This window comes from Rhinichthys klamathensis, unplaced genomic scaffold, assembly GCF_029890125.1.
Source record: "Rhinichthys klamathensis goyatoka isolate OS25496 unplaced genomic scaffold, OSU_Roscu_1.1 h1tg000143l_1, whole genome shotgun sequence".
Lineage (NCBI taxonomy): Eukaryota > Metazoa > Chordata > Actinopteri > Cypriniformes > Leuciscidae > Rhinichthys > Rhinichthys klamathensis.
In genome coordinates this window covers 353,464-380,219 of record NW_026606678.1, presented here as the reverse complement: position 1 = coordinate 380,219, position 26,756 = coordinate 353,464, and the positions used below count along the sequence as shown (strand labels likewise).

The window sequence follows — 26,756 nt, the reverse complement described above, 5'->3', positions numbered from 1 at the left end:
TTAATCACAGCAATACATGATCACGTCATTGAGAGCGGTGTCGTCTCCCATTCCCTGTGGCTTTTCTATCCGGGTCTTGATGCCGCAGATTCCTGTTCCCTTACAGGATGGGCTCCAGTGGCCCCAATCGCCCCACTTTGTGCCGTCACCCATCAGTAAAGAACCTTGACTGCATTTGAATCTGAAGAAAATTCAGAAAGGACAATATTGTAATTAGGGCTGTCTCTGTGTAGGAAACTCAGACGTGAAGAGAGTTGGTTGTAATGTCAGCAGGATTCTTTACTGAGAACACGAGCTGTCGGGAGATGCAGTCATACAGTCTGACTAAAGGAACCTTACATGGTGTCTTATAGGCATACAGTGGGCAGTCCTTAAAAGTGCTGACCTTACACACAGCCTTACAGATGACCACTTAATCAAATCAGATCAAAACAATCTTTAGATCGTTTCCGTGTAAACATAGCCTTATAAACTGTTATGGTTACTTTCAATGTAGGCCTACTGTGGTCATTGAGTTGAACAAACGTCACCTAAAATGAGTGTCCGCAATGAGATTTAAAAAAAAAATTATTGACAGGAGAAGGGATATTCTGATGTTTGTGTGCAGAATTTTCCAAACTGAGCTGTTATAAAGACGGCCTTATTTCACCACAGGGTGTCAGTGCTTGTCTAGAAACTAGTGACTGCGACGCTGAAGTCTGTGAGAACAGATGTAGCCTACAAGTCAAGTCAAATATATTTATATAGCGCTTTTCACAATACAGATTGTATCAAAGCTGCTTCACAGTATCAATCAAAACAACTTAACAGTGTTTGTTTATTACTGGAAAAGACATCCAAGTTTGGTAGAGCTGATCAGTGGTGGGTCATTTAGCCTAATTTGAATATCCCCAACCACGAACATTTATTTATTTGGATTACATATTTGAATCATTCTGTGTCATTTTTAATGTCAATCTTTTTTACTATTTACATGTTTATGCCCAACATACTTAATTCATATTCAAAGTAGTTTACTGTCATTCTCCTCTAAGTCTGGCAAAGCGTCATAGACCAATCATTTCCAGAGGAGATACCTAAAACCAATCAGAGCGATGAAGGAGATGACGTAGTGCTTTATCAGTTTTTATTCTGCGTTTATTCTGGGGTGGGGGGATCTGCGTGCGGTGACGCAAAAGTGTGTGAAATTCGATGTACATCGTTACAGGCACCTCGCGAGCATTCAACTATTTTAAAAGCCTGGAATAAAGCACCAACGCACACAAGCAATCCTTTTTATTAGTCAAATTCATTTAAAAATGTAAACTCAATAGGTATGAAATATCAGTAAGAGAAAAACACTGTTAATGAGAAGACGAGCGATTTCTGCTGGTTAGTGGGTGAATATATTATTCAGAATGCACAGTCTGAAAGAAAATATATTTATAGGAATTTCAGCAGGGTCAAGATAATTAATACAGAGATCATTATTCATTGTTTTAATCAATTGGCAGCCATAAAACGTAGTGATAATCTGCATTCTCATGTATCCCAGCAAGCAATAGCCGTCATTTCAACGTCTCGGTTAAATATAGACCCGATATAGTCTGGCTATGTGTAACCCACTTTTAGCCCAAATAACATTTAATCTGGATAAATTTGTTTTTTTCCTAAATAACTTGTGAGATGTATGATATTCCATCATGTAAGCAAAGTCAACTGTGATTCAAGGTGTTTGGTTTGCTTTATTTTACATGTTATATAGGCTATGCGTAGACACGATTTAGCTCGTATTCAGACCCGGCTATTGTAGCCCACTTTTAGTCAAAACTGAGTAATTGTAGTTTTTTGCCAGGCAGTGCATGAAATGGTTGATATTCCATCATGTTCGCATTGGTAATGATATCTGCAAGATTCAATGTGTCATTTCACGACATGGTCGATCTGTAGTCACGATTTAGCTCCGAATTGGACGGGCTATATGCGGTCTACTTTAGCCCACCTGGCGAAATCAAAGCAATCTGGTCTACGTATGGCTTGGCTATAGCCATGATTCATACCAGCGAAATAGTGTAAGAATATTAGTCTTAAAAATGTTTTTGCTCACACAGCTTAATGTTTGCTGCATGTCACACATAAACATGACATTCATACACAATCTACGATATGACTGTCTATCATTTCAAATTAAATCAAATGCAATTGCATTTCTCAACCGCTAGATGGCACAATCGAAACACTACTGAAACATGACTACTGGGACTACTGGCGGCATGGGCGGCATTGCGCGACTAGATCACTTTAACCAGATCTCGCGATAAACATTTCTGCCATTTTCAATTTTATTTTACACGAGGCAGCTGTCGGAGAGCAACGGGTGAGCGACACTGAAAACCTTCAAATGTATTCTTCGATCTTGTAAGTATGCGTGTTATTTTTGTTATGTTCATTGTTTAAATAAGTTAGTTGTTATAATGTGTAGAAACCGTGACATTTTAACATTACCATTGCAGAGTAGGCTACTATTTTTCTGCAACAAGTTAAAGGAGCTGTATGTAAGATTGTGGCCAAAACTGGTACTGCAATCACTTTCAAATGACTGTAGAGTGGTGTATCCCCTCCCTCTCCCCCCTGACTCGAGGTTGCCAGATAGGCTGCAGGATCCAGCAGGAACGTAGTCTGCTCCAAGAAGTGGTAACTAGAGCAGAGCTGGCAACCCGGATGCCGAAACACTACTGACTTCGTGATTGGTAGATAGGTGGAGGGTGGAGCATCAGACCAAAACACAACATGACAACATCAACATCAGTTGAGGGCTGCAACTTCACTTTTTAAATGACAATATCCTGGCCGGACTACTGTTGTCAGTGATATAAGTATTTGAAATGAACATGATTTCTTAATGTCTAGTGACATATCAGGGCCATTTTATGATCAATTGACATAAATTTCTTACATACAGCTCCTTTAACGTTACCTGCACGTGTAATTGCAACTGTGTGCCCTTAATATAAAATGAATCTAAATTCAAGGTGGTAAGCATGAAACTATGAAACTTATCATTACTATTTTATTTGTATTATTAAAGATACCAATATATTTTTGTTTTTAGATTAGAGTAAGAAATAATAGGTTTTGATATAATGCAAATTTTTAAAGTATACTTTACATAAAACTTAACAGCAACATGAAAAGAAATTATAAAACAAAATTCTTTCCTTTCCAATTAATAAAAGGTAGTGGCAAACAGTAAAGTCTTTAAACTTGATTTAAAATAATTAAAATATGCAGCATACATTCAGTTTTCAGTGAATTTGTTTCAGATATATGGTGCATAAAAACTGAATGCTGCTTCTCCATGTTTTGTTTTGACTTTGGGGATATAAAAGTAGCTGGCTACTGTCCCAGGTGACCTGAGAGGTCAGCTCTGGATGGTTCATAATGCATCAGAAGATTAGAAATTTACTTTGGCCTTAATTTAATTATTGATATTAATTTATTAATAATATTGATATAAATTGTCTATATTTAGACATTTTTTCTTAATATCCAGTTCTCCTGTGGTTTCAGCTTAGTATCTATCACAAGGTAGGGCTATTTTCGATTCTGTGATTATTTTAAATTTTTACCTTCTCACAAATTTGTATTTTAATTAGACGCGTTGCTACTTTTATAACAGTAAATTGAATAGTTTGCGCGTCTGAATAGTATTGCAGTCTAAATTGCATAGCACTTAAGTGAGTCACTGGCCAACGGCTAGTTTCGATTTCTCCCATTTTCGGATTATTTGAGGGTGCTGTGTTAACTGCTGGGCAGAGACAGCTGTCCTCACTCAGTAATTTGAGCGTATTATATCTATGTAGTGTGCGCGCTGTCGCGGAAGCGTCAGCGGAAGCGTTTCAGCCTCCTCGTGTGAAGACCGACTCGGGTAAAGACCATCGACTCTACCTGTGCGACTCCACCGAGCAAAGACATCAGCTAAGCACTTAAATATCTACATCTCCCTTTCCTTTCCTACTCTTATCCTATTTCCCTTAAACGACATGTGCTTTCAATACATTCCTGTTGTCTCTCGACAACACTCACTCATCACGTATAGAAGGCAGCGCAATACTGCTAATCTGCGCCCTATTCTCTTATCCTCACACTCACCTCTCACTCTTTCTATGGGTCTATGGAACTGCCAATCAGCAGTCAATAAAGCTGAATTCATTCCAGCCTTTGCTTCTCATTCTACTCTTAATATCTTAGGCTTAACTGAGACCTGGATCCGTCCAGAAGACTCAGCAACCCCTGCTGCTCTCTCTAACAACTTCTCTTTCTCTCACACCCCTCGCCAGTCGGGGAGGGGTGGGGGCACTGGTCTTCTCATTTCTAACAATTGGAAATACTCAACTCTCTCCTCTCTATGCAATCACAACTCATTTGAATATCATGCTATTACACTTACAATTCCCATTAAGATCCAGATTGTAGTCATTTATCGCCCCCCAGGTCAACTGGGAAGCTTTGTAGAGGAGTTGGATGTGCTGCTGTCCTCTTTCCCTCAGGATGGCCCTCCACTGGTAGTCTTTAGTGATTTCAACATTCATCTGAGAAGCCGTATGCTACAGACTTCATCTCTCTCCTAGCCTCATTCGATCTCAGACGGCTCATCACCACAGGTACTCACAAGTCAGGCAACCAACTGGACCTGGTTTACACACGCAACTGCATCACAGACAACATTTTAGTGAAACCTCTCCACGTTTCAGATCATTTCCTCATTACTTTCAATCTACAACTCACTATCCACACTCCACCAACTCCCCTACCAGTTACTTTCAGACGAAACCTGCGCTCACTTTCTCCCTCCCATCTTTCCTCTGCTGTGTCTTCCTCTCTTCCCTCACCCTCAAAATTCTCATCTCTGGATGTGAATACCGCAACGGATACTTTATGCTCCACCTTAACTTCTTCTTTAGACACTATCTGCCCTCTCTCATCCAGGCCAGCGCGCGCCACTCCCTCTAACCCTTGGTTATCTGAGGTTCTTCGTGAACACCGGACCAAACTCAGAGCAGCGGAGAGAAAATGGCGCAAATCGAATGATACATCTGACCTGAGTATGTATCAATCTCTGCTCGCTGCTTTTTCTGTTGATGTTCACGCTGCAAAATCTTCATATTTCCACAACAAGATCAACAGCGCCTCTAACACACGAACGCTTTTCAAGACATTCAACTCTCTCCTCTGTCCACCTCCACCACCACCCACCTCCTCACTAACTGCTGATGACTTTGCTAACTTCTTCACTAACAAAACAACAACTATCAGCAGTCAGTTCTCTAATCCACACACACAGGAACCTGGACCAACCACTCCCACAGCCAATAACATTCTCTCCTCCTTCTCTCCACTAACCGAGGAAGAAGTATCTAAACTTCTCCTCTCCAGTCATCCTACCACCTGCCCTCTAGACCCCATCCCCTCACACCTTCTACAAGCCATCTCTCCCACACTTCTACCTACTCTCACACACATTATCAACTCATCCCTACACACTGGCACTTTTCCTACAGCATTTAAGCAGGCTCGGGTAACTCCACTGCTTAAAGCTGCTGTCCGTAACTTTTTTGGGTTAAAAATTATCCAAAATAATAATAATTAAAAAAAACATAACCAGCCAGTGTTCAAAAATATCTGCTTGCTTTTGCCCGATTCAAAACGGTTAGCTTGTAATAATGATTTTAATTCCAGTGGTACTGGTGGATTTCCGCGGGAAATTCGAGCATGTCTTTGCGTCATTACGTCACATCCGTACACATAAAGAAGGCGTCCCGGCTAGTCGGCTATATTGCGTGAGGATGTTGGAGGTGGACATTTTTAGCCTTTTCTCACAGCATTAAATAATTAAACTTATGGCGGATCCAGAAAGGTTCAAACGACAATCACCAGTGACAACTGGACATTCACCACTTGTAAAACCCCAAATAATTCGGACTTCGGAGTGGGTAACGTTAGAGAAAAAAAGAGACTGCAACTGGCCCACGCGAAAACAAGGATAAACAAGGACGCAGAGACGGCTTTTTTTCTTTTAGGACAGGTAAGACATTTCAATAGTTCAATCGTGTAACAGTAGCACACTTGTTCGCTTAATTCACACAGTTACGGAGTTTCCTGTCTTTATTCGTTTAGCTATTATGGTAAATATTTTGTGCTAGCTATGAGAGGGAGCAATTCACCTCTACTCCAAGCAAACCAAACCGGCCTCCTCCGAAATTATATATAGTTTTAAATATGCATTGGATTACAGATAAGTTTTTTTTCTTTTTTTTTTCTGAAAAAGAAAACCAGTAAAGAAACATTAATTTATTGGTATGACAATTAGAAATTAGACTGCACAGAAATAGAAACTGAACTACAGGGTAATCATAATACACATTAAATGTAGTCACAATGCTGATGTTGATAATTTGAGAACAAAGTATAATTTGAAAGGTTTGACGCGATCGTTATATTTAATCAGCACGATTTACTGCAAGGCTTTCCCCCCTTAGTTGATGTGGATGTTACTTACTTGTTCAGATGACATTTTCCGATGAAAATTCGTATGTTGTCATGGTCATACTGTAGGCCTACTTCCAAAAGTAGAATGTGTGATTCTGAATGCCAGTTTCCACATCGGCGCGGTGACTGACAGACTCGCAGTCTCAAAACATTGTGTTCATCCGCGCTGTTTCATGCCGATGTGCAACTCACGCAAAGTTAATAATTCCGCGAATAACTGCAATTACAGATTTCAAACAGAGATGGCGACAAAGAGGAAAAATGCCGGACTGCAGCTTTAAAAAACCAACATTAAACCCATCACTGTTAGAGAATTACAGACCTATCTCTCTCCTACCATTCATTGCGAAAACACTTGAACGAGTTGCTTTCAACCAAGTATCATCTTTCCTGTCTCTGAACAACCAGCTGGATGTCAACCAATCTGGCTTCAAGAAAGGACATTCAACCGAGACTGCATTGCTGTCAGTCACAGAAGCCCTGCGGATCGCAAAAGCTGCTTCCAAATCATCAGTTCTCATTCTACTGGACCTGTCTGTGCCTTCGACACTGTGAATCATCAGATCCTCTTGTCCGCCCTCTCATCACTGGGCATCACTGGAACTGCCCTCCACTGGTTTGAGTCCTATCTCACAGGTAGGTCCTTCAGGGTCGCATGGAGAGGCGAGGTATCCAAAGCACATCAACTGACCACAGGCGTTCCTCAGGGTTCAGTTCTCGGACCGCTCCTCTTCTCCATTTACACCACATCACTGGGACCCATCATACAGGCACATGGTTTCTCTTACCATTGCTATGCTGATGACACTCAGCTCTACCTCTCATTTCAACCAGATGATCCCACAGTAGCTGCTCGAATCTCAAACTGTCTGGTGGACATCTCAGCATGGATGAAGGAACATCACCTGCAGCTCAACCTGACAAAGACTGAGCTTCTCGTCCTCCCTGCTAATCAGTCTCTACAGCACGACTTCACTATCCAGCTAGATTCTTCCTCAATCACCCCATCAAAGTCGGACAGAAATCTTGGTGTAATCTTTGATGACCAGCTGACCTTCACAGACCACATTACAAAGACAGCTCGATCATGCAGGTTTGCAATGCACAACATCAGGAAGATCAGGCCTTTCCTAACTGAGCATGCAACACAACTTCTCGTCCAGGCCCTGGTTATCTCTAGACTTGATTACTGCAATGCTCTTCTGGCTGGACTTCCATCTTGTGCAACTAAACCCCTACAAATGATCCAGAATGCTGCTGCTCGTCTTATCTTCAACGAGCCCAAAAGGGCCCAGGTCACTCCTCTGTTCATCTCCCTGCACTGGCTACCACTCGCTGCTCGCATCAAGTTCAAGGCATTGACACTTGCTTACAGATTGACCACAGGCTCAGCTCCCTCCTACTTTCACTCGCTCCTACGAGTCTACATCCCTACCAGAAGCCTACGATCGGTCAATGAGCGACGGCTCATGGTACCTTCACAAAGAGCCACAAAATCACTCTCCAGAACATTCTCATTCACGGTTCCATGCTGGAGGAATGATCTCCCCACCCTCATTCGGAATGCAGAATCCCTGACAGCATTTAAAAGACAACTGAAAACTCATCTCTTCCGGGAGCACTTAAAAAAAAATAAAATAAAAAAATAAAAAAATAAACCTTAAATCCTCACTTGTCTGGTTTATGCTACTCTGAGCAATGTTTGAACTTTGTATTTTGAGCACTTCTTGGGTTGTTATTGTCTCTTCACGATGACTCGTTTGGTTAGTCCTCAGATGTAAGTCGCTTTGGATAAAAGCGTCTGCTAAATGACTAAATGTAAATGTATATTGATATAAATTATATAGTCTCAATCTATATTCCATTAACTCTATATTGGCCAGCTCTAGTGTGCATCCTAGCAAAAGTGAATGACTGTAATTAGTTAAAAATTATTGTCAACAATGCTTTTCTTGAGCAATAATTTTTTTCTTTTTCTCATTTGGCAGACGCAGTGATGACCAACTTTCCTTGGGCGACTAAATGGGAAATAAAAAATGCAATTTCTGGTCATTTTAAACAAGCACCAGGGAGAGCAGGGGGTGGTGGTTATGGATATAAAGCTAACAATTAATTCTTAAAAATTTTAGTATCTTAAGTTGTTTTACATATTTTCCTATTTTTTTATTTGTTCATTTTTATGTTTGAATGTTGTCTAAGTTGTTAATATAATTGTTCTAAATAAATCCTTTATATTCAATTAGTTTGGATGGATTTTCATTTATGAGAACCTGTTGTATTTGAGTGAAAATAATCCTTATGCCTCATTTTGTTGTCTATTACATGTATATGTAGTGTAATTGATGACTAGTCTATTCTTGGGCTATGGTTAGACGTCTATTAGATTTTCACTGATAGCCCAAAATTAGCCTTGTTTTAGCCTAGACCCATATTGACTGTCTATTAGACGTATATATGTAGTCGTTTAATTGCTGTCTAATTGATGACTAGTCTATTCTTGGGCTATGGTTAGACGTCTATTAGACGTATATATGTAGTCATTCAATAGCTGTCTATTCTTGGGCTATGTTTAGACGTCTATTAGATTTTCACTGACAGCCCCAAATTAGCCTCGTTTTAGCCTAGACGCCTGGGCTGTGTTTTGACGGCTATTAGACGTCTATTAGACGAAAATTTGTTTGCTGGGATGTATGTGCGCTGAACGCTCTCGAGATGTACTATGTAGAACGCGGAAGTAGTTGTGCAAATCCATTTTAAGTAGGAAAAACATTACATTCAATTGTTTTTTTTTCCCTCTTTGATAATTGCGTAGAGGGTTAAATAGCAAAAAAAACTATTCTTCTTTTACCACCACACACTCACCTGATGTTGTTCACAGACGTATCATCTTCAATTCCTTGGTGAGATTCGACTTTCAGCTGGAAAGATGTCAAGTATCCAGAAGGACACCATTTGAGATCCTTCCACCAGCCCCAGCTGTGGACAAACAGTTTTATTGATCAAATCTATTATTTTTTTCCGAAAATCATTTGTCTAGCTTATGAAGAAGCCACTCCTAACCCTCAATGTGAGAATTCCTAATAACCCCGTACATGCCTATAATTAGTGTGCTCTGAATCAGAGCCCATTACCTTCCTATATTTGACTGAATGGAGGAATAGTACTCATATGGGCGCTGTGAGCTTGTTCGATTGATACAGTGAAGACGAATCCCATTGAGCGCTGTGTTATCAGCCCAGTAACCATCCGAATATGGTTCCACCTTAAAAAAATGACACAAAAACAAAACAAAATGACAATCTTCTACACTGAAAAAAACAATAAGTAAAATTTACTTAATTTTTCTTTGGCAAGTTTTTACACGAATATTTTTTTAGTAAATTTCACACGCATATTTTTTTTTTTACAAATTTCACATATGGAATTAAGTAAACTCTACTTAACTAAGTTAGGTGAAAGTAACAAAGAAAATAAGTAATTTTTACTTGGCTAATTAATGGTTTAATAATATCTAATTGGTTGAAGTTTCCTTTGTAATACATGTCACTCAAACAATATAACATTGAATTAGTCAACACTTTTTACGTAAATGATTTACTTAGAAACATCTAAGTATTTAATACAATAGAAATAGTGTGTCACCATATCTTCATTTTCAGAAGTTACATGTGTGAATGCAGAGACCTCAATACTTAATACTAGACAATACACAATGACGGTAACATTTGATGGATCGTTTTTGTGTTTGAATGTGTCATTTTAAGTAGAAAATGAACTCCAAATGTCACAAAATGGCAAGTTACTAATCCTAACAAAAGCAATGATACAATAGTGTAAATACAGCTGGAAAAATCAACCTCATTAATTATTCAAGGTCCAGTGCATGATGGGAACATCAGAAAAGTTGAGTAATTTTAATTAATTTTATAATGTTGATATTTACATTTTCATTTCTACACGATTGAATTGAGTACTAATATATAATTTACTACTTTTTCTTTTATTCTTGCCTGAACTAACTTTTTCATGTAAATTACATTGATTTTTTTCTGTAGTATTTACTTCACCACAAAATAATTTTTATCAGTGTATTTGAAAGAAAGCCACAGGCAACTTTTTAGAGTTAACTCTAGTAGGCCAACTCATAGTAACATTCATCTTTAGTATTAAGCAGAATAAGCAGGTGTAGTTCCCAGCTATCGACGCTCAGTCACCAGGTCACATGTTTAACCCCAAAGAAACCCCCATATTACTGCAACTTACCCTCAGACTAAACCCTGCGGCGTACGTTCCAGATGGACATATCTCCGCAGAACTCCACCACCCCCAGTCCATTCCATTCGACACCTTCACAGTCTGGAGGCACATTTCGTTTATGTCATTTGGAGCGCAGTGCACCACGAATGGTGTCCTGGGATATCGGTTGATGCTTCGCTCAGAACGTCTTCCAGTGGACTGAACACTCACATGCTGCCCAATAATGGCTAGCAGTGAAAACGCAATGGAAAAGAAGTGATGCATTGCTACAGCACTGATCTGAAAATACGGATGAAATTAATTCTGATGGTTTCTACAACAAAAACTGACCCCAGGTTTCTGAGCATTGAGCCAAAACATTTATATGGTTTATCAATATTCCAGGCCACCCAATCAGCAGCAAGCGATACTGAGCACATGCACGTCAATGACCTATGAACATACAGTATGTTTAGCTGTACGTTTAACCATTAGTTTCTTATCAAGTGTTTTATGTGGCAAAATGCCTATATTGGTTTATAATGATTTGGTCATTATAAGAGTTGAGAAATATTAGGCATGACACAGAGAATATTAGACCAACGTTAAAAATGCCACCAACATCTTTCCCGTCGTAAATATCATGTTTGCAAAGTAGCAATTGTTAAAGGAAAAGATCAGCTAAAAATTATATCTTGCATCATTCACTCACCCCCATTTCTCCCAAGGTTCTCGCACAAGAGGAATTTACGTGTCATAAATGGGATTTTCACACAACTTCTTCAGTCATATGATAATTTGCATGAAGAAATAAATAGGCATAGAACATTCTCATGTAGCAAAAGCATTGTTTATCCAGGCATACTGGCTAATTTTCTTACTGTGAATCAACAACAAAATAATGCTGACTGCTTTTGTTTTACTTGATTAAGTTGTCTAACTATGATGCCACAGTAAGAAGTTATATTCTTCACCACTGTAATTGTTTTTGAGTCACCGTAATGGTGATCAGTGTTCCATTTGCTTGGGATCTTGGACTTTGTATTCATATTCAAATTTCTGATTAGCCAAGTCCGATGTGTGAGAAATCAAAATATTTGTTTAAACAATGACAAGCTAGAATATGAAATTACCTAACTGGCTGATTTGAAGTTAGTCAAAATATATGATGTTGATTAGCCTACATTTTGATGTTATTTTAGGAAGAAGATTTACTGATATCTTATACTGGATCTTTCACAATAGTGAAGCAACTGCTGATAATCTGCAACACAAGACTTTATTTATTACAATCACTATCATCACCTAGTGATGCAAAGACTTCAATGCATCAACACTACAAAACATATATATTATTCAACAAATAATAATAATAATTAAAAACAACTCAAACATAACAAAATAAACCAACAACACAAACTGCTAAAAGTGAAACAAAAATAAGTTCAGCAGTGCACATAAAAACCAAAGTGTATCAAAAAACTCGAGGCTACAGCATAACCTATTAATGCTGCATTGCATGCTGGGTAAATTCACAGTACATATCCACTGTAGAAATACAATACGATATTGTTTGTTAACAGTCATTTTTGGTTTTTCCAGTACTATGAGCTTACAGTAAAACCAAGCTTTTGTACAGTACAATTGTTAAAACTTGACTTAAATTGCCTGTAAAGTACTGTAGATTTTACAATTAATTTCTGTACAATAAAGTGCAGTTAAATCCTACAAGAGAATCCTAAATTACTGTGGAAGTAGTGCAATTATTAACCTGGAATATACTGTAATTTCACATTCAAATTTTTAAGTTACAGAGAGATTAGACGTTAGAATCTGTTGATGTTGTTGTCCTCAAAATTGTCTTGATTTGGTGTCCTGGATATTGATATTTTGTAATGTTTTTTGTTGTTGTTTTTGAAACAGTATGATTACTTTGTGGTAATGCACCTGTTTCGGATATTCATGAACACAAATGTGCTTGTCAGGCCATAAATCCACAAACACTTTTGTCGATGCCACCCCTCATAGTCCTCATGCCACCCTATAAATTATTTTCTAGATCCACCCCTGCATAAACACACTTTAGACAAACACTGATCAGATTTCCAGTAAAAGCATGTGCCCTTTGAAACAGCTTTGCTTAATAGTTTTACTTTTTTTATCCTTGTTTTGCAGTGAGTACTTTGATCTTAAGACATTTAACCTTATTATTTAATTATTATCCTCAAGTTAGGTAAAGTATGTGTAGTCTGGCCTAAATAAGCATTTAAAAAAACTGACAATTCTGTCAGAAGACTGCTCTATGATATGTTCTTGTTCAAAGTCAAGTCACCTTTATTTATTTTACTAAAAAGATAGAAGAGGCTAACGGTAGTATTTCTAAATTGTGGCAACACATAAACTATTTAACCAACCCTCCAAAGAAAAAGTACATTATGATAGATTCCATCAAAGTGGATGGCACTCTTGTTAATAACAATGAGTCAATGGCAAATGTTTTTAATAATTTTTTTATAGACTCTGTACTAGCAAACAAATTTAAAAACAAGGTGACATGTGTTGAAGATGTTAATTTAGCTAATGCAAGCCTTTTTAAAATCCAAGAGGTCTCTTCTGATAAAGTAAAAAAAAAAATCACAAATATGAACAACTCCGCGGCAAAAGACATCCATAACTTAAGTATGATTTTGATTAAAAAACATCAGGACAGTCTGCTTCAACCAATTACATATTAACCTCACCACCTCTACGGTAGACGCTAGCCTTTGGTAAGTGCTGCACAATGTTATAATATCATTTGCCGGACACAAAGAAAAGAAACAAACAAACCAAAGAAACAAAAATGTACAATAAAACTTGGAGGTACAATATGGTTCTTAATTACAATATGGGAAAAGCGGCAATTACACCCTGAAGCACTCAGTTTCTGCAACAAATCACAAACATACTATAAGCACACATAGTAGGAAATAAACTGCACAGATTTCTTTCTATTTGTATAGTCCTTCTCTTGGTCACAAAAAGCCTCTGTTTTTACTCACCGCAATAATTCACCACATTTAACCAGAGAAGACAAACAAATAGCACTGTACCTCCCACATTAATGGATTAAATCATTACATAAAGGAATAGCTACCTTGTACCAATAATCCCCGTTTGCCTACTAGACTTCCCGTTTGAGACCAAGGAGGCTGAGAACGAGGGAAATAGTTCTGTTAAAGTACATCCTCGGTCACCAAGCCTCCTACATTACACACCACAGTCAATCAACGGATGCTTACCGTTCCTGTTTACAGCTGTAAACCGCAATACGTCGCCAGTATAAATGCAAAGCTCTCGTTGCTCCAGCTCACAGCTGAGGACAAGGAGAGAGATGTAAACGTGACTTAATTACATCAGTTCAAAGCATCATACTTGGCACATTGAATGCCGCCGATAATAGGCGCTTACCGTCCCTGCTTTCAGTTGAAAATAATTGGTAATTACCCGGCGATGCGCCGACCAGGACAATCGAAACACTCTTGCCTAACTCCTAACCAGCTGTGCTGGACGCGGAGAACAAAAACTCAGATTCCTCTATGAGCAGCTTGCACTTGACGCGCGCTGACCGGTGTTGTGCCGAATTTCGACTCCCTGCCAAATTATTACCCCCCTCGTTGAAATCAGTACCTGATTGCCTAATCCTAACCCCACCCCTAATCCTAACCCCTCCCCCACAACTAATCCTAAACCTACCATACTAGGGGGGTAATAATTTGGTGGGGGTCAGAATTCGGCACCACACCGGGCCAACCAAACAAACACTTCCTCAACCCTGTGCGCTGCTTTTATCTACTTCCTAGTTCCAATCACACCCTATAGAGGGGTTTCACGACGCGTCATCAATCCGGAAGTCGGCCATTTTGGAGGCACAGAACGTGAATAATGCCACTGAACTGAATGGACTCGCAAATTTGGCTGATTATTGCTGCTGAAAAATGGTCGAGTTTTTGTCTGTACCAATCGGTCACATCGGGAAAAAACATGTCGAGTGCTATAGACTGTCAAAAGTTAAAGAGAAGAGTGCAAAAAACTGATGAAAGAAGGCGTTTGTGGTTGAGAGAGGTACAGCATCAGACACATGTAAATGAAGCGTTGACTATGGCTAAAATGTCGACGCAGTTAATGTTAACTATGGCTACATTCACACTGTCAGTCCAAATCCGATTATCTTTGTATCAAATTGGAATCTGATCTAAAATGATGTCCACACTGTGTATCGAAACTGTTCAGATCCGACGTGTGTGTCCATGCATGTTATTTGGTAATATGGCAATGACTTTGCGTTGATGGAGGGGTTGCATTTGCAATATAATGTTAGATGTTGTCTTTTTTAAATGTTACAACATGGAAATGTGTATAGCCGACGCGCTGGACTACTACGGCAGAACTGTAGGAGGCTGGCATATAACGTTAGCTACTGCTTTTTTCCCACGCTCGTCTGCGCCGGTTTCAGAAATAATATTTTTCTGCTCGTCCGGCACTTTGCAACAACACAGCATTGTTTCGGCAGTGACTTTCAGCATGTTTCCTATAAATTACGTTTGCATTTTAAGACATACCACGCGAAATCCGAGCGTTCAGACTGAGGCTGATGTCCTGATATGTGATTTAAATAGGATTTCAAACCACATATGGATGTAACTTGAAACGAATTTCATGTGCTTTTTTGGACTGACAATCTGAACGTATCTTATTTCGGGATAATAAATAGATGGAAGAATTGCAGTAATGTTACGTGCTAGAGAAGCTAACTCGTTCGGATCTTTAGCAGCTACCACATAATGTGACCACATAAAACATATTAACTTTAGTTTGTCAAAATGTTTCGCTCTGTCCTGGTTCCCAAGTCCTTCTCTATATGATTTCGCACCTACCACGTGTTTTTTCCGTGGTTTATTAGTGTAACAATGTGTTCAGTAGTACATGAACAGTGCAATCCATGCTGTTGTTTACATCCGAGTGCCTCCATAATGGCCGCGCATCCGGGTTACCGCCCAGAACGTGACGTTGGTGAAACCCCTCTATTATAGCACCTGCATGGAAAACTACGCAAAGTAGGTTAGCCTGCAACAAACTCCCTCTGTAGGGAGGGAGTAGGTATCGATAGCCTACTTAATCTGGTTACAATAGATATAATTTTTTTACTTTCGAAAATTTTATACATTGTAGTACTTTGAAATTGGTTTTTAAATGTTTGAACAGTCATGTGTCGCCGCTGTTTTCTGCTCTCATTATTAGGCATCAGGGCTCACTTAGACCCTCCACCAGAGCCTCAGTCAGTGGGGGTTGTGTTCTTCCGAGATTTAAAAAAATCATTTGGTCAGTCCAGTTTCTCTTTTAATGGTACGAGACTATGGAACTCTCTGCCCACTGAATTAAAACTGCAGACAGACATGATCAGCTTTGGCAAAGGTCTGAAACAATGGCTGAGATCAAGTCAAAGCTGCACACATGGTAATGCTGTATGAAATGCTTAGTGATGATGTGTATTGTTTACCTTCTTAAATACTGTTTTGTACTGTGTTTTGTATATTGTACTGTGTTGTGTTTTGTGAAATGTGTAGCCTCCTATGGACAAGTGTTGTAAATTAGCAGTTTTGCCATAACACTAAAAAAACAGCGTATCTGGTTTGTCCAATGCTGTTGTTATGTCCATATCAAATAAATAAAATAAAAAATTGATATAGCGCTTTTTATAATACAGATTGTTTCAAAGCAGCTTTACAGAAATAACAGAAAAATAATGCAAAGTTCGTTTCCAGAAGAAAATAGCGTCACAGTTCAGCTTAAGTAAGTTCAGTGACGTTTCATTTTTGTTGTAAAAAAGTTATTAAAGCTGCAGTCCGTAGTTTTTCCTCTTTGTTGCCATCTCTGTTCGAAATCTGCAATTGCAGTTATTCGTGGAATTATCAACTTTACGTGGGTTTTGCCTCGGCACAGAACAGCGCGGATGAATCCAATGTTTTGATGAGAATGTGCAGTTGTCAATCACCTGGCTGACTACATCAAGTGTTGTGCTCGTGTGTAGGCGCAGTTCTTCCATCTGATCTTGATCCGGCCCAGATCCGGCTGACTACATCATGTGTCGTGGTCGTGTCTAGGCACAGATCTTCCATCTGATCTGGATACGGCCCGGATCCGGCTGACTACATCATGTGTCGTGGTCGTGTCTAGGCACAGATCTTCCATCTGATCTGGATACGGCCCGGATCCGGCTGACTACATCATGTGTTGTGGTCGTGTCTAGGCACAGGTCCTCCATCTGATCTGGATACGGCCCGGATCTGGCTGACTACATCATGTGTTGAGCTCGTATCTAGGCGCAAAAGTCTTCCATCTGATCTGGATACGGCCCAGATCCGGCTGACTACATCATGTGTCGTGGTCGTGTCTAGGCGCAGTTCTTCCATCTGATCTGGATACGGCCCGGATCCGGCTGACTACATCATGTGTGGTGGTCATGTCTAGGGGCAGTTCTTCCATCTGATCTGGATATGGCCCGGATCCGGCTGACTACATCATGTGTTGTGGTCGTGTCTAGGGGCAGTTCTTCCATCTGATCTGGATCTGGCCCAGATCCGGCTGACTACATCATGTGTTGTGCTCATGTCTAGGCGCAAGTCTTCCATCTGATCTGGATCCGGCCCAGATCCGGCTGACTACATCATGTGTCGTGGTCGTGTCTAGGCGCAAAAGTCTTCCATCTGATCTGGATCCGGCCCAGATCCGGCTGACTACATCATGTGTCGTGGTCGTGTCTAGGCGCAGATCTTCCATCTGATCTGGATACGGCCCGGATCCGGCTGACTACATCATATGTCGTGGTCGTGTCTAGGCGCAAAAGTCTTCCATCTGATCTGGATCCGGCCCAGATCCGGCTGACTACATCATGTGTCGTGGTCGTGTCTAGGCGCAGTTCTTCCATCTGATCTGGATACGGCCCGGATCCGGCTGACTACATCATGTGTCGTGGTCGTGTCTAGGCGCAGATCTTCCATCTGATCTGGATACGGCCCGGATCCGGCTGACTACATCATGTGTCGTGGTCGTGTCTAGGCACAGGTCCTCCATCTGATCTGCATACGGCTCGGATCTGGCTGACTAAATCATGTGTTGTGGTCGTGTTGAGGCGCAGGTCCTCCATCTGATCTGGATACGGCCCGGATCCGGCTGACTACATCATGTGTTGTGGTCGTGTCTAGGCGCAGTTCTTCCATCTGATCTGGATACGGCCCGGATCCGGCTGACTACATCATGTGTCGTGGTCGTGTCTAGGCACAAGTCCTCCATCTGATCTGGATACGGCCCGGATCTGGCTGACTAAATCATGTGTGGTGGTCGTGTCTAGGCGCAGTTCTTCCATCTGATCTGGATACGGCCCGGATCCGGCTGACTACATCATGTGTTGTGGTCGTGTCTAGGGGCAGTTCTTCCATCTGATCTGGATCCGGCCCAGATCCGGCTGACTACATCATGTGTTGTGCTCGTGTCTAGGCGCAAGTATTCCATCTGATCTGGATACGGCCCAGATCCGGCTGACTACATCATGTGTCGTGGTCGTGTCTAGGCGCAAGCCTTCCATCTGATCTGGATACGGCCCAGATCCGGCTGACTACATCATGTGTTGTGCTCGTGTCTAGGCGCAGGTCCTCCATCTGATCTGGATACAGCCCAGATCCGGCTGACTACATCATGTGTTGTGGTCGTGTCTAGGCGCAAGCCTTCCATCTGATCTGAATACGGTCCGGATCCGGCTGACTACATCATGTATCGTGGTCTTGTCTAGGCCCAAGCCTTCCATCTGATCTGGATCCGGCCCAGATCCGGCTGACTACATCATGTGTCGTGGTCGTGTCCAGGCCCAAGCCTTTCATCTGATCTGGATACGGCCCAGATCCGGCTGACTACATCATGTGTCGTGGTCGTGTCTAGGCGCAGATCTTCCATCTGATCTGGATACGGCCCGGATCCGGCTGACTACATCATGTGTTGTGGTCGTGTCTAGGCACAGGTCCTCCATCTGATCTGGATACGGCCCGGATCTGGCTGACTACATCATGTGTGGTGGTCGTGTCTAGGCGCAGTTCTTCCATCTGATCTGGATCCGGCCCAGATCCGGCTGACTACATCATGTGTTGTGCTCGTGTCTAGGCGCAAGTCTTCCATCTGATCTGGATACGGCCCAGATCCGGCTGACTACATCATGTGTCGTGGTCGTGTCTAGGCGCAGATCTTCCATCTGATCTGGATACGGCCCGGATCCAGCTGACTACATCATGTGTTGTGGTCGTGTCTAGGCACAGGTCCTCCATCTGATCTGGATACGGCCCGGATCTGGCTGACTACATCATGTGTCGTGGTCGTGTCTAGGCACAGATCTTCCATCTGATCTGGATACGGCCCGGATCCGGCTGACTACATCATGTGTTGTGGTCGTGTCTAGGCACAGGTCCTCCATCTGATCTGGATACGGCCCGGATCTGGCTGACTACATCATGTGTTGAGCTCGTGTCTAGGCGCAAAAGTCTTCCATCTGATCTGGATACGGCCCAGATCCGGCTGACTACATCATGTGTCGTGGTCGTGTCTAGGCGCAGTTCTTCCATCCAGGGGCGGATCTACAGGGGGGCAAGGGGGGGCAGGTGCCCCCCCACTCTAGAGCCTTGCCCCCCCAGCTGCCCCCCTAACTTTGATGATCCAAAAACCGTACTTGTAAAACCTGCCACTATGTCCACAAGCTTCTCAAAACAGTGAACTAAACAATACATTTACCAAAAGTGAACAATTTAATTTTTAATTTTAAATATATTATTAGCCCCTCCCCCCTGCGTCCCTGATTCAAACGAGCAGAGCGGGCGGCGTTGTTGGCGGCTTACACACACACAGCGAGTCTGCTGCGGTAAGTTGGCCCTGCAACCTGACTGGAGAGAGTGAGCTTCCCCAGAGCCTCTGAAGGTGAAGTGAGTTTCCTCAGGTGTAGTTTAAACACACACGTTTAACTTAAAGTTACATTTGTAATGAATGTATTGTATACTAAAGACGATTCAGCATCAGCAAAAACAGCGCGTCTATTATGTTAGCCAAAATCAGCGGTCAATTCGCTCCCTCGTGATTTGTAAGAGCACTCTTCCAATTGATTAGCCTAATTTTGATTTTAGTAAAGACAAGAACAGCTTAAGGCGAGACACAAAAACATCGGGGTTTTTTTCACTGGTTAATTTTAAGATTTTGGGCTATTTGTCTTCAATAACATGTCTTCTTTCAGACTTGTGGTGAAAAAAATTTCCAAAAAACACTTTTAGGACTTTATTTTACTACACTTTGTCTATTTGCGTCAGTAGATTTCTCCTAAATTCAACAAAAGTTGTCGTTCTAAAAAATCAACATGCTGCTCCGCGATCGCTGCATGTCAATGTCATCATCACATCTCCGTTGGAAAGCTCTCTCTCTCCTGTACATTGTTGTCGTATCCAAATATGGTCATTTCCTTTTAATCAGCAACCAATCGTGAAAGTACAATGGGCATTTAACTCTAAAACCGAAATCTCATTGGCCGATGTCAATTTCTGACAACGTGATTCGTTCAGATGCATCACGTGACGTGCTCTGACATTTAGATATGCGTTTTTGACTGTTTTTCTGTTCAGTTGAAGGCCATAAATGCTGTGATGTAGGTGGTTTGTATTGTTGTTGCTAATGATTTGATAAGATATTGTGTCTGTAAATAGTTGTTTCCACTAAAAAAAGTATGAATTTTTACATTACAAATCTTTAAATGCGGTTTTCTCAAAATTAGTTTTTTTGTCAATCTCCAGTACAAACATCTCAGCATGTGTAGCACCTATGTACACCAAACTTTCCAGTTATTCATTTAGCAGTATTCTGAAGATATTTTCAGAGGGATTTGTTAATAAATCATTCCTAAAAACCTTTGTAGTGTGTAAGGGCATGATTAAACAATAACGTTAATCATTTAATAATGATTAAAAGTGTTTTTGTGTTCACATATAGGGATTCCCATGTACCGTCTACCCCTGCCACCCTGCCAAGACCTCTTGCTACCCCTTTGCCCCCCCATGTAAAATTTTCTAGATCCGCCACTGCTTCCATCTGATCTGGATACGGCCCGGATCCGGCTGACTACATCATGTGTGGTGGTCATGTCTAGGGGCAGTTCTTCCATCTGATCTGGATATGGCCCGGATCCGGCTGACTACATCATGTGTTGTGGTCGTGTCTAGGGGCAGTTCTTCCATCTGATCTGGATCTGGCCCAGATCCGGCTGACTACATCATGTGTTGTGCTCATGTCTAGGCGCAAGTCTTCCATCTGATCTGGATCCGGCCCAGATCCGGCTGACTACATCATGTGTCGTGGTCGTGTCTAGGCGCAAAAGTCTTCCATCTGATCTGGATCCGGCCCAGATCCGGCTGACTACATCATGTGTCGTGGTCGTGTCTAGGCGCAGATCTTCCATCTGATCTGGATACGGCCCGGATCCGGCTGACTACATCATGTGTCGTGGTCGTGTCTAGGCACAGGTCCTCCATCTGATCTGCATACGGCTCGGATCTGGCTGACTAAATCATGTGTTGTGGTCGTGTTGAGGCGCAGGTCCTCCATCTGATCTGGATACGGCCCGGATCCGGCTGACTACATCATGTGTTGTGGTCGTGTCTAGGCGCAGTTCTTCCATCTGATCTGGATACGGCCCGGATCCGGCTGACTACATCATGTGTCGTGGTCGTGTCTAGGCACAGGTCCTCCATCTGATCTGGATACGGCCCGGATCTGGCTGACTAAATCATGTGTGGTGGTCGTGTCTAGGCGCAGTTCTTCCATCTGATCTGGATACGGCCCGGATCCGGCTGACTACATCATGTGTTGTGGTCGTGTCTAGGGGCAGTTCTTCCATCTGATCTGGATCCGGCCCAGATCCGGCTGACTACATCATGTGTTGTGCTCGTGTCTAGGCGCAAGTCTTCCATCTGATCTGGATACGGCCCAGATCCGGCTGACTACATCATGTGTCGTGGTCGTGTCTAGGCGCAAGCCTTCCATCTGATCTGGATACGGCCCAGATCCGGCTGACTACATCATGTGTTGTGCTCGTGTCTAGGCGCAGGTCCTCCATCTGATCTGGATACGGCCCATATCCGGCTGACTACATCATGTGTTGTGGTCGTGTCTAGGCGCAAGCCTTCCATCTGATCTGGATCCGGCCCAGATCCGGCTGACTACATCATGTGTCGTGGTCGTGTCTAGGAGCAGGTCCTCCATCTAATCTGGATACGGCCCAGATCCGGCTGACTACATCATGTGTCGTGGTCGTGTCTAGGAGCAGGTCCTCCATCTAATCTGGATACGGCCCAGATCCGGCTGACTACATCATGTGTCGTGGTCGTGTCTAGGAGCAGGTCCTCCATCTAATCTGGATACGGCCAAGATCCGGCTGACTACATCATGTGTTGTGGTCGTGTCTAGGAGCAGGTCCTCCATCTGATCTGGATATGGCCCGGATCTGGCTGACTACATTATGTGTTGTGGTTTTAAGGTCAAAGCCTTAAAACACTAAAAATCAAGGCCTCAGTAGGCAGTTTTTTAAAATCAATTAAATTTCTTTTAGTTTTATATTCTGTCCTCACTAGACGTGTCACTTTTCTGTCCAGCTAGACAGAACAATAACAGACAATGACAGTTGGTTCATGGCTTTTTACTCTTCCAATTAGCTTTCATGAATCGTTTCTCGTTTAACTTTAACACTGTAATATGGTAAACAGACATAGAAAATACAGCAATTAGAATTGTACATATTCAAAGTGCATAGCTGAGTGAGCAGTATTTACTGCCTAAATAAAGCATTCAAATAAAACATTAAATCAACACATTAAGCATTAAATGTTACATTGTCATGTCCATTTGTTAATTATATTCCTTGTTTTAGGTAATGGCTTGTAATCACGGAATCCAAATTAGCCTAATAATCCTATAACAAAAGACTGCTAGCATACGGCGCTCTAACTAGGCTAATGCTCACGCTTTGCACAGTCACTTTCATTCACATCTCTAGATTAATTAATTTACTGACAAACATCTTAAACCTACTACACATCATATTTATATGACAAAAAATAGCAACTTACAGCTAGGGCTGGACAATAATTCAATATCAATATCGTGATATTTTTTTTCAAATAACGGTGATATGATTTTTAAACACATTTCCGATATTTCAATATACATTACAGGCATGGGCTACGTTTACATGCAACCAGATAATAGTAATCGGATTGATGGCTCGATCGGACTGAAAAGCCTTAATTTAAACACCTCAATCGATCCAATTGAGCTCGATCTGAATGAAATTCAGAGCGGTGGTTTATTCCTTTTCTAATCCAATCGAGAGGATATGTAAAACACGTGATCAGATTAAAAACCGAAACTGAAAGGACTGCGCATGTGCAATGACGTTGAAATAGCATGAAGTATGACGTGCAAATGTAGTACCCTCACCGCCTGATGAGGGGAGAAATATGTATTAAATACACACAGGACACGGAGCTGCTGCTGCATCAATCATGAGAGTCTGTATTGTTATATTTTTTTTACAACCATTCAAAACGGTTCAAACTCAATTCCACGTGTCAATAAATGACAGAGCATCCCTTCAAGAGAAGTCACAATATAGAAAACAAAAAGTACATACATACAGTCTTTCATTGACTACTGTGTCCACAAATTAACCATATATATACTATAAATTAATATCCAAGCAATTATAACATATAATATACTCACACTTCATTTTCACAGTCACATGCAAAGTCACAACCTGCAATCATTGCATAATTCCAACCAAAATACATCATATTTGTGGATTTACTCTAATCTCGCTAATCTCTCTGAGACCGCATGGTCTCCATCACTAGCATGAAATGCGCAACTAGCACACGCGACACACAGACGTGAACTTGAAGCGAACTTTTACATTTCAGTAATAACTAACTTATTAAACACTTTAAACAATGTAGTTTAAATTTCTCAAAACTCTGACATGTAAAAAACATGCTCATTGCATCAATGTGTTCCATACCTGATGAGGGGAGAAATATGTATTAAATACACACAGGACACGGAGCTGCTGCTGCATCAATCATGAGAGTCTTGGTGCGTTCAAGTCATCTCGTATAGATCGTATTTACGAGTTGAACGCCACCACAATGTCGTAAATACCAGTGGGGAGTTAGGGATTTTCTCTAAGCCCCGATCTTTGCTGAGTTGTGGGCGTGTCACTGAGAAACATGGCGGAATACCACAATACTTAAATATTATGCAGTGATATTGTCAAGGTTTTCTATTTACAGCGCAGTTAAGCTAATTGCCTGCACAGAATATGATGGCATTATAATATAACAATGCAACATGTAACGATAAAGTTGGCAGTGGCTTCATAAATTAATTAAAAACATTAAAAAACAAAGTACATCTGATGCACATTTCTTTGTTCTTCTAGAACAAGAGTTTAAGAACCTTACTGTATTTTTGTGTAGTTAATTAAGAGAAAGTACTCCGCCATCTTACTCTGACGAGAGTGACTTGAACGCGCCTGAGTAGAGTTGGAGTTGAACAAGAAGAAGAGTTGTTGTGGCAGTAGAGTGTCTGTTATTTTCAGCCAGATTGCTGGTCCACTTTGTTCAGCCTTTCTAGGGACGGTGGAGTTAGGGATCGATTTTATTTTTAACTCGGTCCCTCATAATTATAATCCAAATGCCACTCTCCTGAAAGATGGAGCAGTTCCAACTTTAAGAACAGAAGCTATTTTTTTTTTCCCGTTGATGTGTATTCCTGTAATAGTTCGTATTGTTAGTTGTACGTTGTAACAAGGAAGTAAACTCCACAAACCAGTTTGTTAAATGCTAATTCATACATATCCGACAAACACAAACTTCTGTTTAATATCACCAGCGCAGCGAACGAGATGGTCCTCACTGCAGAACACGAAATCCAGGGGGAGGTGTTGGATCCAGATCCAACTCCTCCCACCTTACATATATCTAAACCTACCCATCTCCGCCCCCTGATCCCTAACCCCACCCCTAATCCTACCCATCTCCGCCCCCTGATCCCTAACCCCACCCCTAACCCATCTCCACCCCCTGATCCCTAACCCCACCCCTAATCCTACCCATCTCCACCCCCTGATCCCTAACCCCACCCCTAATCCTACCCATCTCCACCCCCTGATCCCTAACCCCACCCCTAATCCTACCCATCTCCGCCCCCTGATCCCTAACTCCACCCCTAATCCTACCCATCTCCACCCCCTGATCCCTAACCCCACCCCTAATCCTACCCATCTCCACCCCCTGATCCCTAACCCCACCCCTAATCCTACCCATCTCCGCCCCCTGATCCCTAACTCCACCCCTAATCCTACCCATCTCCACCCCCTGATCCCTAACCCCACCCCTAACCCTAACCCATCTCCGCCCCCTGATCCCTAACCCCACCCCTAATCCTACCCATCTCCACCCCCTGATCCCTAACCCCACCCCTAACCCTAACCCATCTCCGCCCCCTGATCCCTAACTACACCCCTAATCCTACCCATCTCCACCCCCTGATCCCTAACCCCACCCCTAACCCTAACCCATCTCCGCCCCCTGATCCCTAACCCCACCCCTAATCCTACCCATCTCCACCCCCTGATAACTAACCCCACCCCTAATCCTACCCATCTCCGCCCCCTGATCCCTATCTCCACGCCCTGATCCCTAACCCCATCCCTAATCCTACCCATCTCCACCCCTTAGATCTGGATCCAACTCCGCCCCCTGGATCTCGTGTACTGCAATGAGGTGCTACTGCAGCGAACTTGGAATGTTTGTGGTACAAAAAAAACACATACCGTTCTGAAACGTCCTTTAACAGCCATTCTTGAACAGGTTCTGCTCGATCCTCTCCACTTACATTCTCTGGGTCTGATTCGGGCTCAAATTGGTATGCCAATATTATTGACGCCATAGGCCTATGTCACACTTCCTGCTTCCGGAATGCGGAGTAGGGATTCAGAACTTCCGGTCAACAGTATTTCTCGATAGGGATTTAGATTATCAGCCGTAATGTCTAAACCATCCGAGGTAGACTGACCACGAGCTATGAGGTTGTGAAACGAAGGTTTTTGCTCCTGTAGAAGCTATAAGTTCGTATGAAATCAACCTTGTTTTAAGAAAAACATGTTTTATCCGCATTCTTATAAAAAAAAAAACTACACTACCCACAATCCTAAGCATAGCAGCAACATCTCCTGATTGGTCCAACTCGCTGTTACCGTAGAAACGTTTACCTTCCTGGCGAACGGCTAGAGCTATAACAACAATGGCAGGCTACACCTGTTGTTGTAGTGTACCGGGTTGCTCTGCATCAGGACGTAGACGGCCATAGGATTGTGGGTAGTGTAGTTTTTTTTTCATAAGAATGCGGATCACGCTTTCACACTTTCACGTATTTACATGTACAGTATACAGTAGGTAGTGCCTAGCTGTTACCTAGCTATGCTAAACAACATCTTGCGGCTCGTCAGGGAAAGTTTTTGGACCCACTGAGAAACTAAATATGTATTCCTACCAATGATGTAAATCATATTTGTTCGATTCATTAAAAAGGATGTTTTATCTGACACACATATTACACTTATCTGACACATTCATGTGCTAGCTATATAAATACACTTTGACATTCAAGCTAGCTAGCGACAGCGTGTCAGCGGAATTCAAACACTTACCTCTGTAATCGAAAATGAATTTCTCCCAGAAGAACTTGTACCCTTTCCTCAGTTTTGACGTTTCCACTTGAGAGTTTTCATTTACCATCCGAACCACATCGTCATATGTGACTTCAGGCAGGTTGCGGAGAGATTTGGTCCAGCGGTATCTATCGGACTCCGCCAT

General features: G+C 41.8%; 1 protein-coding gene across 1 annotated transcript; it reads right to left on the bottom strand.

Annotated features, from left to right (window-relative positions):
* LOC130090401 (vitelline membrane outer layer protein 1-like) lies at positions 1 to 26,756 on the bottom strand. The gene is made up of 5 exons (XM_056257759.1): positions 26,591 to 26,756; positions 10,792 to 11,012; positions 9,660 to 9,790; positions 9,391 to 9,504; positions 1 to 181 (listed from the first exon to the last, which is right to left on the bottom strand). Exons 1-5 carry the CDS (start codon positions 26,754 to 26,756, stop codon positions 1 to 3), a joined length of 813 nt encoding a protein of 270 aa, XP_056113734.1.

Excerpts from the sequence above, each read along its gene's own strand:
- LOC130090401 (XM_056257759.1), bottom strand. The coding sequence starts at position 26,756 with ATGGCGGAGTCCGATAGATACCGCTGGACCAAATCTCTCCGCAACCTG. Across the intron at positions 11,013-26,590 it reads ATTCATTTTCGATTACAGAG|CCATTATTGGGCAGCATGTG; the intron begins GTAAGTGTTTGA and ends TTTCACTGCTAG. Across the intron at positions 9,505-9,659 it reads ATTCAGTCAAATATAGGAAG|CTGGGGCTGGTGGAAGGATC; the intron begins GTAATGGGCTCT and ends GTTTGTCCACAG.